This window comes from Pundamilia nyererei, unplaced genomic scaffold (assembly GCF_000239375.1).
Source record: "Pundamilia nyererei isolate P.nyererei 1_Seehausen unplaced genomic scaffold, PunNye1.0 scaffold00068, whole genome shotgun sequence".
NCBI classification, from domain to species: domain Eukaryota; kingdom Metazoa; phylum Chordata; class Actinopteri; order Cichliformes; family Cichlidae; genus Pundamilia; species Pundamilia nyererei.
Window position 1 is genome coordinate 2,074,204 of NW_005187469.1, and position 15,858 is coordinate 2,090,061.

Here is a 15,858-nt window from a genome sequence, read left to right on the forward strand (position 1 = left end):
ATAGATAGATAGATAGATATACCATTTACAGAAGCACACCCTGCACAAAAATACCAAAGCAATGAGATCAATGTAAGCATTTAACTCAGATTTTTCATTCATTGTCGTTAATTTATCCAGGTGAAAAGTCTTGAGATCTAAATCTCATTTCCAAGAGAGACCTGGACAGCAGGGCAGCAAAAGTTATAACAAATACATAGTGTTTTTTCTTTGGAGTGTTAATACCGAACTCCACCAGGTTCTGCATCCATCTCCAAATGAGCACTTTGCTTTCTGTTGCACTTCAGTCAGGGCAAATCACCAAACTGTAACGAGAGAGCAGGTGCAAAATGTGTTTGTAAAACATACTCTAGTAATATTCCAGATACACATACACACATAACAATTTATATTCCATTATGAGTCTTGCTTCTGTGCATTTCAAATATTTGGCCTGCATATTTCCCACTGGTACGGTGGCTCTAATTTTGTAGTCAGCAAGAAGGTAAAGGCAACTGAAAAGTCAGGAAAGAAACATTTAAGTTTCTTGTCATTTCCAGCACATTATTTGAACATTTATTTTTAACTAATGCCAGTGGCCTTCTGCTTAATTTAAAACAAGGACAGGTTGTTTGGTGGTTTTGCTTCCTTTGGGTCCCTGCATCTTGTTTTACTTTTTAACAAAGTCGTCGCTCGATGTGCGATTAGAAGTGGCAGCGGTTCTCTGAAGGCAGAGCATGCAGCGGGAGAGAGGAAAAAACCCCAATGATATCACTCTTTTTAAGACCCATCTGTTTAGCTGTCATTTGGTGACCTAGTAAAGAGGTGGAGTCACATTATGAAACATGAAACACAGCAGTGAAAGAACTGAGCTGGAAGTTTAGTTCAGAGAGATAAAACGAGTGTTTACCAGTGTTTCAGGATCTTCAGTGCTCCACAATATTAAAATAAATCTTTATTATCATTATTATTATTATTATTATTATCCTTAATCTAACTGTAATTTTTTTTGTGCGTGTGTGTGGCCATGAGCAGTTGATGACCAAACACCCATCCAAACGTCTGGGCTGTGGCGCTGAGGGAGAGAGGGACATCAGAGAACACGCCTTCTTCAGACGCATCGATTGGGAACGTCTCGAGAACAGAGAGATACAGCCCCCCTTTAAGCCTAAAGTGGTAAGTCTTAAAGCACACATAGGCTACATGTATGGAATTACTGTAACCAAGGTTAAGATAATTGGTAGCTTTCCGAGATAACTTTAACTGTCATTAAAATAAGGCCGGCAGCGTTTATCTGTCACAGAGATAATACTGACTCTGTTTACATATGTGTGCATGGTGCAAAGTGCAATACAGCAAATAGTGACATGAGTGATGTTTTTCTTTCCTCTGCAGACATAAACTAAAATGTAAACTCTCTACAGTGACATAAACAATCATTTTAAGTATGCTGGTCATCAGTATTTCATTCTACTCACTGCACACAGCACTGCAGTTTGCATCATGCACCACAATGGAAAAATTAGAACCCCTTTTCTTTTATCATACAGTGGGGCAAAAAAGTATTTAGTCAGCCACCGATTGTGCAAGTTCCCCCACCTAAAATGATGACAGAGGTCAGTAATTTGCACCAGAGGTACACACAACATTATTATTAATTCATAATAAAAAGTGGCTTCAGGTGATCTCCTCTCGGTCTTAAGCACATGTAAACGCATGCAAACAAGACAAGTAGATAAATACAACCTTGTGAACTGCATATATCTATAAAGAACAGATGTGCTTATCTCAACATGACAAATCTGTTATGGCAAGGCATCTAATAGCCCTCTGCTGTGTTCTCTACTCCCTGGGGGACTATCTGTTCTTGGCTGTTTGTTTACGAACTTCTGTCTCAGCCTTCAGTCAGATTTGTCTCAATACGCACAAAAACTCAAGAGTTACTGGTTAAAACTTATTAGATTACTGTACACAACCAGAGTAATGCATCTTCACGATGCCTCATACTTTATATCTATTGGCTGATTGCTGTATGAATTTATATGTTCACAAATTTTGTCTTAGATTTGCAGTATTCAGACGTTCATTACTTGGTGTTTTTCAAATGGTGGATAATGTCAGAAAATAATCTAGACAAAGTTATATTTTATGAAGTATTAAACACCCAAATATAGGAGATCCAGCGACGCTAAATGAGATTTATATATAAGTTTATCTGTGGATCAAAAACTATATAGACACAAGTACAGACAAAGCAATTTCAGATTATCCTTATCTATGCAAGCCACACAGTGTGCTTACTTTCCTAAGGGGTTCATTAGCATTTGATCCATTCTCTTTTAAAGCTCTACAAAGGCCCTCCAAACAGTATTTCTTGATTGTGTTATAAAACGCACCATAAAGATTTTCTTCACCCAAAAAATTAACATCATGTCACATGACATGAGTTAATGTTTATTTAAGCATTTTGTAAAGTTTATATTAAACAGATTCATTCCTGTGAAGGAGAAATGACGGAAAACTCCCAGATGACCCCTCCTTTCTGGTCTTTCCCCATCTGCTTTATTTATCCACACACACACGCACACACACTCTCCACCAGCCATTCTGTCATGTTGTGTTTGGCTCTTTAGCAGCCAGATATCAAAAACTCTTTGACCAACTTGGTTAAAAGTATACCTGGGAGTATACCTTGGGAGTTTGTTCAGAGAATTACAAATTCAGCTGCCTCCTTGGCTGCTGAATTTGCAAGAGGGCATATGATGACAATGTTTTAATTAGTTGTCATGCACCTTTTAAAACCGCCAACGAAATGCCCTCTGGTATTTCGAAAACCATATCACCATTAAGAAGTAAATGGCCTGTATTTGTATAGCGCTTTACTTAGTCCCTATGGACCCCAAAGCACATACACTACATTCAGTCATCCACCCATTCACACACTGGTGATGGCAAGCTACACTGTAGCCACAGCTGCCCTGGGGCGTACTGACAGAGGTGAAGCTGCCAGACACTGCCCCCAGGCCCTCTGACCACCACCAGTAGGCAACGGGTGAAGTGTCTTGCCCAAGGACACAACGACAGAGACTGTCGGAGCCGGGGCTTAAACCGGCAACCTTCCAATTACAAGACGAACTGCCAACTCTTGAGCCACAATCGCCCCTAAATTAAGCATAAGTGCTATAGCACCTTGTGAAAAAGATGACAAGCAAGTCAGTGTGACTGCTTCCTGCCTCACAGCTTACTTTAAGTCTCAGAGGCACGAATCGGCATAGTTACAACAGGTAAGTTGGAAAACATCGTTTATTCAGGTAAATCCATCACTGAAGAGGAGTACTGTTTACACAACATTGTGATGTCATGGTGTTCTCACTTATTTGCTCTGTCTGTTAATGTGTGCAAAAGTGAGCATTAGGATCTGACTGTGATACAGTCTCACTTTAATACACATTAATACTTGTCATTATCCTTGCCTCTGGTGGAAGATTTACTTTATTGCAACAATTTTTTTTTCCATCAGTAAAAGATTTGATTAAATGCAGTTACTTACTGCACGCTCTTGTATTCTTATATAACTCAGCAGATATTGCATGATCACAACACATTCACACATCAACAACAAGGAGAGTGCGAGCACATATGTACGAGATGTGTTGTTGGCGATCCAATGTGTTGTTTTTGAATATAGACAAGACCAATGGTGTTACTGAAGAACATAATATATCATCCTGACTGGATCGAATGGTTTATAATGTGCAGTAAAATAGCTGATCTAATGTGACTGCAGTCCATTGTAACCCATTAATGGTGATTGACAGTGGTAGGAATGTCTATTAAGAATTTAAAACACAAGATGGAGAGCCTTACCACTGGAGTAATCTACTACCCACTCAAGAACTCAGTGTCATAAACATAGTGGGAGGAAATCAGTCTTAGAGTTTCGTAACAGCAGATCCAGGCTCAGAACTGTACAGCATTGTATGTCTCACAGTAAATACCTAATTATTGGCTTGGGACAATTAATAGAACTGTTACATTAAATGTAGCCTGAAGTTACTCTGATTTCCAGTGAGCCATGTGAAATTTGATACAGCTTTAACATAATGTTCATTTGTCTTGTTAAACCAAGCTGTAGGCGTAAGCTGCAAATGACATGTGCTTTGTCAACAATTGGTTATTTCAGAGTCAGATCTCAGTGTATAGTTATAAAGAGCACACATTTTGCAGCACATCAATCATGTAGAGCACATATGTTTGCAGATTTCAATATAGACTGCATTTCTTTAAACAAAAAAATATATATAGTAGGTCACTTAGTGCTCTATATGTGTGTGTGCCTGTGTCCATTACATATTCATTTTGTAGTTTTCTTCTGTTTCAACCCTCAAGGGCTCCAGTTCTTCTAATAAGGTGAATCCTGACCTCTTCCATGTAGTTTTCTGCTGAGTGTGCTGGGTTTTCCTGAAAATGCTTTGCGTTTGTATGTGCGGGTAAATGTATGTGTGGAGGAAGTGTAAATATAAAAGGTTAAAGGAGATTAAGGAAAAACAGAGGTGGAATCATTCCTTGCATTTACGCCTTGTCTCTGCGTTCGTTTGCTGCACAAGCCTGCAAGTTTGTTGCCGCGTAGGGGGTGGTAATCAATATCGTAGGGAGAAAGAAAGGTCTCTGTGAAGTTGAAGGCAGGTAAAAGCATGCAAATGTCCATGCTCTTGGCATAGTGCATGTTTGCATGGATCTAATAAGTGCAGAGAAGTTGGAAAGATGACAGAGGTGGAAAGATAATAATTAACATTTTTGAATGCTCCCTGCAGCCATGTAAAGACACTTATGGTCTATCATGTCCATCTCGCTGTGCCATTTAATACAGTGTTGTTTCTGATTTCATACATCTCCTTCTCACAACTTACCAAATATGTTCCTGTCTTTTTAATCCACTCCTCTTCTTTCTTTTCTCCCTGTGCATCTTTCCTTGCTCAATCTCACTTCATCCGCCTTATGACAGCTTCGGAATTGCAATCAATACACTAGCTGCACCCAGCTGGGAGACTTTTACCATCTGTATCTATTGGACCGGGTGTCAGATAGCATGAGGGACATTGTCTGTGCAGTAGAATGATTGTCATGGCAGGCTCACTTAGCGTTGATCCACTGTTCCATTATTGTGCTGAATGCTGTGACCGTTCAACTGTGTACTGCAGGTAGCAGACACACAATTAAATGCCAGCAACATTCAGCTAACTGTGTTGGTATTTGCTATGAAACCAGGCCGATTTCTTCAGAGTACAAGACACTTGATGCCCACACGTTTGACGCCTACTTGTGGATGGCCGATAGTGTTTATGTCAAAAAGAAGTAGGTCAAAGCTGCTGATTGATAGTAAATGAAGGCAAGGATGCAGGGCAAGACAGAGTGGGAGGACTTAGTCACTGCACAGAAGTCTTGGAACCATGGAACGTTGAAGGAAGGGATGTGCATGGCTCATAGGATGCACGCACAGGCACACACACTGAGAAAATGATGGCAATATGGGTGATTTTTGAGTCACTGTGGCTTTGGGAAATAAGAGGCAAACACTGTTGCCTTTTGCTGAGGATATGAGCCTTTCCTCTTGTTTTTTTGTTGTTCATTTTGAAGTTTTATTTATTATGTGTTTTTCATTTGAGGCCAAGAGAAATCGACTCTTTATCACATTTTCTGTAAATTCTTTGAACTTATTGGTTTCCCATCAAACACAGTTTATCTGTCACGGACCAAATTTGTAACTACAACACTGCAATATCTTATAGTCAAAAGACGTATTTAAAGAAATATTTTGGCTTGGGTTTTTACAAGTTGAATTCATTGGAGCACAGCCAGTATGCAGTTTGCAATACAAACTTTTGATTTCATCTCTCTTTTATCTTTCTGCACCAGTAATCACAGGCTTCAGCTGTACTTTGCGATTTAGTCACATTATGGCCTTGTGAGAGCTAAAAAGCAAAGAAATTTCCCTACAGATAAGCTGTTCAGATCCAAAGCACATTTCTGGAAAACCTTTTCTTCCACACTTTGACTGATGTTCTCCCTTAAGTGGTTCGTTGATGTTGACAAACTAGCAACCCAACAAAGAAAACATAATGTTTGGAAGACGATGAGAACAGAGTGCTTCCCAGGCCGCTGGCTTCAGGGAGCTGAAGGTAGAGAAAAAAGAGGAAGAGAGAGTCTTGGCACAACTCTTAATGGAGGCAGGCACTCATTTGTCATCCTAAGTAGCCGAGTGTTCTTTTAATATGCTTGGGCACAGAGGCGTGCACATCTGTATGTGTGCAGTGAGAGAGGGAGGGAGATTAAAGATGAGAGAAAGTAGGTCAAAAACCCATGTAGGACACTGTGTCACTATGTATGAGAGGATGTATCAGCAGCATCATAGCCTTGGTCTCACCCAATCAAGGTTGGTTGAATCACATAGTAAAAAATAGCAGTTGTAAGACCAGCCTTGTGCTTTTCCAGCAGAGCATGTTTGTGCGCCTAAAAAGTCACAAAAACACTAAGACCATGTTTCCAAGACAGTGGGTCAAAAGATAATCTTCTTTTTTTTTTTTTTGGTTCTTTATTTTCATATATTCAACATACAGAATATGGTATTTTCTCATCAAAGTCCTTTACTTGGAGTGTGACGATCTGACGCCAGGAGCTAAACTGTTTACTCAGCGCTCGGTGCTGCGAGGGGTAAAAACAACACTAACCACTGTCACAGTGGTTTCTGTTGACAAAAGGGGGGGGGGGAAAGCTCACATATGCTTTACGTACACACTGGTTAGAGTATTGCTTGAGAGCAGAAGCCTCATGCCACAAGGAGTTTTGTGACCTAGAAAGGAACATCTTGGTGCTGGAGATTGTCGTTGGAGGTCAGAGTTAAAAATGTGCTGCTTCACTTCAGCGATGGATTGCCAGTGATGGATAGAAGAAGACAAGTGGGCAGCAGAGACGCAGCGGTGGAAGGATGCTAGCGATTACCCATCAGGTGCCCGCTGTGTGCGAAGCAGAACATTCAGAGGCCCCCCACCACACACGCACACAGAGAGTCACATCTTGATGTGCGTCTTTGCCCTCTATCTACTCTGACAGGGTGGTGATGGCTTAGAGCGAATGTCACCTGTCAGTGACAACAGTCGCAATCAAAAACCTCACACACAAACACACGCCTCTTAGAAACAGCAGTGTCTTATGTTTTCATCGTATGTTGTGTTCACATCACCTGGCACGCTCTGTCTAGCCTCCTAAAAAAATAGTAAAGAGAAAATAAAAATAGAAATGTCTGCACCTTCATACTTGTGTGTGTTTACTTGACAAACAAAGACAGGCATACCTTAACACACACACATAAAAACAAAGAATTTCCTGTATGCACAGTGACAGTGATGTCAATTTAAGCATGCATAGACTTAGGCAGACAGCGTTATCTTGTTTGTGAATGGAATATAGGACAACAGCGAAAAAGGTCAGTTAGTCAAGAGTATCAAATCCAGGTCACAGTCAGTCGTGGGCTTCAAATGCCCAGATACTAATAATTAAAACTGATTGAAAGGGGCTGAAAACAAGGGGAAGACAGTATATAGTGGCTGGCCAAGCTGAAATTGCTGGTGTTCAGTGGTCATAGCGTTTACAATCCAGAGAAGGGACAGATGCTGTGATGGTGGAGATTGATGTCTGCTAGGCTGTTTTGAAGTGATGGGTGAAGCACAAGTCAGTGCATGCCAAGAGGAGTTTGCTTAGCAGAGGACAAAATCAAGCTTAAGATGTCAGCACTTGACTAAGTAGCTGGATATAAACATATTTTATCTGAAAAGGTTTAGCAGGTTTCATTATTGTGTTATAAATACTCTCCAAACAAACTATTTTTACACACAAATTTACTTACTCATTAAATATTTTCCTTTTATTCAAACAGCCTTTTCAGTTTATTGCATCATTGATTGTTTTTGTATAACAGCAGAACTAAAGGCGCTGTGGTTGCTGTCATCCTTTCTTTCTCTTCATGTTCTGTGTTAGAGTCTCATGGAGTTTGGCAGAGTGTGTTATGCTATCGGTCAGCTGCAGAAGTAATAATTCGTGAATCGAGTATGAACATTTATCAAGTTGTTCACTAAGTTACAAGAGTATGAGCATATGTGTATTTGGGAATTTGTGCATCCACATAGATGAAGTCTGTGTGTGGGTGGACGAGTAAATGAGGATAGAGAAGGATTTTGTTTTCCTTTTTCCTTACTGAGGACAAGGAATAATCAATCTACTTTCATTAAACAAGATAATATTTTAAAATTATTCTAAAAAATTATCAATTTGTCTGATTTCTTTACCGTCTTGCCAACCCCAGCTGGGCTGGTTAAGAGAAACCTGGACACTGAGATTCACCCTTACACCCTTACCTAGGGCTAATTTAGTATGACAATGATTGTGGGAGAAAGCAGGAGTTTCTAAATGAAAACAGGGAGAACAGCCTACTAGGAGCTTTGAACCATGAGCCTGTGGGTTTTGAGGTGCAGTGCTAACCACTGTACCACCCTACGACCCTTGGCTTTCATCATTACCTTTAGGGCAAAATTTTAAACCTGTGCTTGGAGATTGAATTGAACAAACCTTGTAGAGACTTGATCGTGACAAATAAAATATTGTTTCGTTTCTGTTTCTTTGCCTTTGATACCATGGCATGCTTGTGTTTGGAAGCCACACTCCTGAACAGACAATTACAGTGGAATACGCATAACTATGAATGGCATACACAGAAACATTACTAGAAAACACTGAACACTGTAAAACAGATTTTGTACATTTATTATAAATTTCGTCTGAAGAAAAACAAGCAACTCATGTCATATCGCTGTAATTAAATATACTAAATATATATACATATTTACACTGCACTTCTAAAAACAGTTTTTATTTTTTCCATTCGATGTGAAGAGCAACAAAATTATATGCACACCCACGTCTGCATACATGCAAGTTCTTCCTTTGCTGAGGAATTCTCTGAAGCATTTCCGCATCTATCGTGTGATCTTACTGAGTGTCCCCTCAACTCACGAGCATAAACACTTTTGACGGCGCCCATTCTATATTGCACCCCACTCATGAATATAGTAATTAACCCCTCTGTGACCTTGTTGCACCTCGATGATGTTGTCATTCTTGTTGAAGGAATAACTTTCTTCTTCTGTAACATACTTAGCTGAAGCCAAAACAAGGGCTTTGCATTGCAGCAGGTTTTCAGAGTTTTTGGAAATGGAGTGTGGCTTATCCTGGAGGTCCTGACACGATTTCCTCTCGTAGAATCAGTTCACAGTTTGTTTGTTTGAAACTGCGTTGCTGTTTCACAGCTGTGCCGATGTTGGTTCGGTATTCAGATGGGTGCGTTGTGATTCAGGTGAGCAAGATGTGAAGCATGTAATCTACATTGGGGGGGTGTCAGGTGTGAGATCTCGTCCATATCTATGCAGGTCAGAGGCAGAATGAAGAAAGGTTTTGATTAGTCGGCAGGTTAAAGCAGGAGTATTTATAGTTGTTGCCTGTTGCACATTGTCAAAATACCCAGGCTAGTGCAATGTTATTCTGCGATATGAATGGCGAAGACAATAGTAGTGACTAATGATGTTGGACAACGACTATGATGAGTGTGTCCTGTGCTTTGGGCGCATTGGTGCAAAATTACCAAGTAGTTAAAAACAAATCCTGCTGAATGCAGTGGCTGCTGCCTACAAAAAATTGCTGTGTACTTGCCTTTTAAAGAGATGCAGTGTGCACACTCCTGCCTGAGCTCCACAATTTCTTCTCTGCCCTGTAGAGTCGATCTACTTGCACTTTTCAAATCATTTTCCACACCTAACGTCTAAACTGCTCCCTCTTCTCTGCTTTCTCTTTGTTTTTTTACAGTGCGGCAAAGGAGCAGAGAACTTTGACAAGTTCTTCACACGCACCCAGCCCCAGCTCACACCGCCAGATGAGCTGGTTATTGCCAACATTGACCAGGCCGAGTTCGCAGGGTTCTCTTTCATCAACCCCCAGTTTGTACACCCGTCGCTCAACAACAGCGAATGAGAAGGATGGGAAAACCTCTGTGAGGAACCTTTCTGCTCATCGCTACCCATTTAAACCAACCACCCACCTAACATCTGACTACCATTCAATCCTAATGTATTGGTGTTATTCCTAAGCAGGATTCTAGGGCATGCACATTTTGCCAGTATATATTTTGAATTGGAGAGGCTGTATTTGTCTACAATTTAAGAAATGTATTTCTCTGCGTATAAATCTCAATGGATTGAAGTTATATTCTACAGAAATAATTGGCAGGTTGTAAATTGTATCTACTTGGATAATCACAGTATGGATATTATGTGATAATCTGAGAAACACTCGTTAGGCAGTGTAGATGCTATAGCCAAATATGAAGGAGAGGCGGTGCAGGCGTTTAAACAGCACCTTGTTGTTCAATGTTTCCTGTATAATGTTTACAGTTTTTCTCTCCTTTGATTTCATGGTGGTGGTGTAAAATGAAATGTTTTTACAAATTGATTCTAGGCAGTCTCAACTTCCAGTGTGTGTGTAGCAAGCCAACTGAAGGATTAACGGTGAGGTCCTAAAACATATGCAGCCTGTAAACTATCAAAGTGTTGCGTCATTTTGGCAACAAGTTCACTTGGCTTTACTGTTATCAGCCACTTTGACCTGATTGTGACAAAAAATAATAGTTTTAGCTCCCAATCCCTTGTCCTTATTAAGCTTCAGCTTGTATACTTTCCTTGTGAATGATTTTGTGGACAGTATGCGGACACACAAGTTTAACAGTGGCAGTCTTATTAACCTACCTTGAAATCAAACCGTTTACAGTTTGTCATAGTCTAACACTTTTTAGAGTTAATCACTGTTTTGTCCCATGCTACACCCACAGAGCCTCACATTGGTCTTAAATGTTGTAACAGAGACTGTAAAGAAATTTTCAGTTGCTGAACACATAACATTTTGTATCAGTGTGCATTAACCATAAAATGTTTTATTGAATATGGTGTCATCAGCTTAAAAGCTGATAAAACACTGAAGTTCGATACAGAAATTTGATATCAAATTTGAAATCCTTTCCCGTTGCGTTGCTGTAATGAGAACAAACTTGTCTTTCATTTGGAGCCATTATTAGTTAAATCAGTTTTTGTTTTGGGGGTTTTGTTTTTACTGTTTTTACAGATTTGATCTCACTCTCATACCGTATTTTTCCATTATAGCAGAATAATATTTTAATGTACTTAAAACTGGTGTGCATCTGTAAATAATTGCAAGTTCTTTAAAAAGAAAAGAAAGTATAGCAAGTTACAGTTTTATACCAACACCTGAATGTGCTTTTATTACATCAGTTAGATAAGCCAATATTTGTATGTTAAAAGCCCAGTACAGATCAGCACTGTAACAGTTTCTTTAACAGAGTCCACATTTAGAAAGTTGTGAAACATTTGTTCTACTCTTTGTCTGAATTATATAAAATTCTTCTTTTAAAAAAATAATAATTTTTGAGCGATTTTGACTGCAAATTGTGTGTTGATTGGATACACGTCTGGCTGTTGACCGTCCCTTCGTATCTGCATGCTGTTGGTAGGCATCATTCATGCACGTGATACATTACGGTAAATGCTGCATGCTAAAAAAGTACGAAACTCCAAAGAAAAACAATGTCACAGTAATCAAAATCGTGGTTTACAGTAAGTACAGATCCACTTTAATGTTTTTACTGGTTTCTTAAAGAATGGTGACCGTGATTAGCTTAACTACATGCTGGCTAAAAAAAATCCTACTGATAGCACTTCACTCTTAATGGAACAAGTTGTCAAAATGTTAGTAGTAATGTCTCAATCTGCTCCTGCTTGCTCTGATTCTGTATGTGCTGTTTAGTACAAACTGTATTTTTCTTTTTTTTTCTTTTTTTTACAAAAATGCACTATTTCCATCTCAATTCGCCCACACAGCTCCAAACAAACCCACATTCAGCTTGTTTGTAGGTCTTGCCTTGTGAGTGTTAAACAATCAAAAGATTAGATAGTAAAAACAACGCGCTCCTTTCTCCTCTCTTACACCTTTTCCTTTACCTCAATCGAAAATGTCATGAAGTCAGGAAAAAAGGTTAAGGATAATCTGTAGGGACTTAGAGAAACAACAGTGGTGCTAGGAGAATGTGACCTCCACTAGCAGTTCATCTTAGAGAGACCACATCTGAAGTATGTGTATAAATGTGGATAAACCAGTAAAAGGTGTTACTTCATTACCAAGGTTGGATTTGTTCAATCCTACGAGTTTAACATATTGCTGAAATTTCAAAACACATAATTGTATTAGGAGGTTTATGGACAACACAGCAATGATTTGCAAGTGGTCTGCATCCCTTAGCAGCAATGTTGATTGTTAGCTTTCGAGATTTCTTTAGTAAAGGATTCTCTAGTGTATGATATGCCAAAGTAGAAAAGAAAGGAAGCAAGGAGGCACTGAAAAACCTTTCCTTTGCAGTCAGAGAATTCGACCATCTGTTATCGTGGTTGCTGTTTAAATAACTGGTCAAAAGACAATTTCACCAAAAACCAGATTTAAGGTGGGCCGTTACACATCCCTGCCGATTATTATCGCTGCTTAACTGAGAAAACTAGTCAGCTGTCTCAGTCATTCAGTGCAGATAGATTGGTGATTGTGAAAACAAGCTACAAGATCAACAGTGATTTGCCAAAAGAATGCAGATCACAGGATTTGAATGCTATCGAATAGACATTTATTATAGCATAAATGTAAATACATCTAGTAATAGCAGATAGACTTAAATTGCTTTTTAAATTCTTTCATGAGACCTAGTCGCTGTCACAGGGCTTAGATCAGTGCTGTCTTCTGTAGAAGCTTGATATACTGCATATATATTGTATAGATATATATATGCACGCGTATACACTCCCCGTGCTCCTTTTGCCTTTACCTAAGAGAATTTGGAACACAGAGTCCAGATCTTTGGTGAGTTTTGGCTTAGACACTCTGATAATTGGTAGATCAGTGGGGGGACCACACGCTCTCTAGTGTCTCATGAATGTTTATTATAATCTTAATGTTGTGTTGTTGTTGCTTTTTTTCCCTTTTTGGTTGTTTCTTTTTTTTTTTGCTCTCATTTTTTTGTTGTCAGTTTTATTTCTCTAGCATCTGCACAATTCAGGAATGTTTCAAAGGATATATCTCAGTATCATACTGCAAAGCTTATATCTAACTGACATAGATAGGATGGATATTGTTTGAATGTAATTGAACTTAATATTTTGTCAGTATTTTTGTCCGATCTCTCCTAGTTTGTTTCCCATCTTATACGGACATTTGCATGTGCCAAACCTGGAAAACACCGGAATTTGAAAATTGCAGCGTCGCACTAGCTGCGGTCACCAAAACAACTTTGTTTGGCAGCTTCTAAAGGCATACGCTGCTGTACAGTCAGTTGGCCACATTACAGTAGCATGCTAACACGAGTATACAGTGCACATTGTGTCAGTACACTTAACAATGCCAGTCGGTTTGATAATCAACTTATCCTGCACGTTGTTCCCTTTGGGCAGAACATTTCATTTGGTAGAGCGTTTGATATTCACAGTGAATTTCAGAGAAATGAGAGAAAATATTCCTTGTACATACTCAGAGTTTGCTCAGCAGCAGTCTTGCCCTTGTCTAAACCTAACTTGCACCTCTGTATGTGACAAGTGCTGACTTAATAGCCTAGCTTCATCCCTTTAATAGAATCTCTGTTGACTTGCTGTGTTTTCAAAATGTCAAGTCACAGTCGGTGTGGGCATAAAGATTATTCCTCCCTTGTGTGCCTTTCCCAGCTTGTACACCTATACTGTACATATTCTTTTTACTCTTTGTCTACCGTGTTCTAACCTGAAGTCTCTTTTCCATTTTTACTTCATATCACAACTCAGCGTCTCAGATCTTAATGTTAAATGTGTTTTCAAACTAGGTAATTAATAAAAATAATAATAATAATTCACACGAATGTAATTTTAAAGTTTTTTTTTTGTCACTGTCACAATAACCTTTAACTGTCTAAAGATTTTAAACTGGATTCATTCTTGCGTGTCTCCTACCTTTACCTCCCTGTGCCTATTTATGACTGTACAACATGGCGAATTAATTAATATTCTGTATCAAAAATATCAAAAGATTACGCTTGTTGATGGATGAGTGAAGAATGAACAGGTGATGAATTGGGTTAAGCCGAAATGAATGACAGGAGAGATGATAATTGCTCGTTTTGAAGAACAACCCCCGTGCCTCATCATATTGAACCGTCCCTCCTTTGTCCTCTCTTTGAATCAATCTGTAGTTCCTTCCTCAGTGCCTGGGCCATGTAAATCCATTCCTCATTGATAGTGTCCCCCACCTTTTAGATCCTAGGGTAGTGGTTATTGTATCACTTTGTGAGTCTGCACGTGTCATCAAGACTAAATGTGGTCCTGGGAACACCTACTCTAGTGGGAACTGCCACAAAAGCAGGTGAACACAGTAACATCACAACTTTACAGGTGTGTAGTTGGGATCAAACGCAGTTGTGGTCTAAACCATAAGTTCCCAAAAAAGATTAGAAGTAGGGGGGCAAGAGGCCCAGTGGCCCTGTCTGTTATCACGCCCCTATCAAACAGTCTTTTGTATTGTATATGTATTTGTAAATCACCATACGAAGAGTCGTATTTGGTGTATAAACTCACTACTTTCCTCTATGGGGCTAGTCCTACAACTCCTTGGTGCTGCAGCTGGTTTGATCCCATCACAAGTTGGTCTCTAGTTTCTAGTTCACGCAATTCACTCAACAGAGACGACATCAGCCCAAGACTTTTCAGTTCTCTCTGGGTTTGACTAATGCACCGCAGGAAAGAAATTAGCCAAAAGTATTTGTTCTTTTACATTTTTTACATGTCCTCAACTTTTTTTAATTTAGTTAGGGTTAGGTTTAAAGCTATGGTCATACAGCTGTTTCAAGATTTTATTTTAATTTATAGATTTTAATTAGTAATTCTGTCAGTCCTTTTCTGTGGATGAATCTGGTATGACGTCTTCTTTGTAGTTAGTCATCACTCTGCTGTTTCCTGCTCGATTTGAATTAAGAGAGTTTTAAGTAAACTATCCTCTTGGCCAATCAGAGCATAAGATCATGTGCAAAAATGCCTTATATCTTAATCCACAGTGTAACCAGTTCTCCCACTTTCCTCTGTTCAGTTATAATCTCTGCACCCCTGTCCTGTACATAAATGACTTAAATTAGATATCTACATAGACTGTAAAAGAAAGAACATATTGTATTTTGCAAATGGTGTATGTTTGTTATTTTTTTTCCCTTGTCAGCCTGAAACCTTTAAAATGAGTCTGAGCTACTTACCTTGTAATTGATTGTGTCATTTGTACCTAATGTATGATAATGCAAATAAAAAAAGAAAAATGAGGTCCATACTTACACAAGTGAATGTTTTTGTTACTGGCTTCTTTCAGACTTTGCATGAACTGTGTATTATTTCAAAATGCATTGTATTGTTGGGGTTTAGTTTATGTTTCTCCTCAGATGGAACACAAGCATGTTGGTCTATTTTGAGCAATGTGTCATTGGTGTCACATGATGTGTCTCTCTCACACACACACGCACGCACGCATGCACAAAATTGATACTGACCAATTTAGACAAAGTTTGAACTGAGTGTTGTTAGTGAGTCTGTGGCTTAATTTTATTTTTATATTTCCATCTTCTTTGTGTGTGAGTTTGTGAGTTTGTGTGTGTCAACTTCTGCAATGAAAAGCTGTGATTAATTTAATTAATTCTATGTGCTTTATTTGGCCGTTAAG

General features: G+C 39.0%; 1 protein-coding gene across 2 annotated transcripts in view; it reads left to right on the forward strand.

Moving 5' to 3' along the window:
• Positions 1-15,470, forward strand: part of prkcaa (protein kinase C, alpha, a) — a 140,321-nt gene extending 124,851 nt beyond the window's left edge. For both annotated transcript variants that reach the window (XM_005736288.1, XM_005736287.1), the window contains 2 exons: positions 1,015-1,155; positions 9,892-15,470. In XM_005736288.1, the coding sequence (XP_005736345.1) occupies positions 1,015-1,155; positions 9,892-10,056 (306 nt within the window). In that variant the 3' untranslated portion in view covers positions 10,057-15,470. The remainder of the gene's footprint in view (positions 1-1,014; positions 1,156-9,891) is intronic.
• The last annotated feature ends 388 nt before the right edge of the window (positions 15,471-15,858 follow it).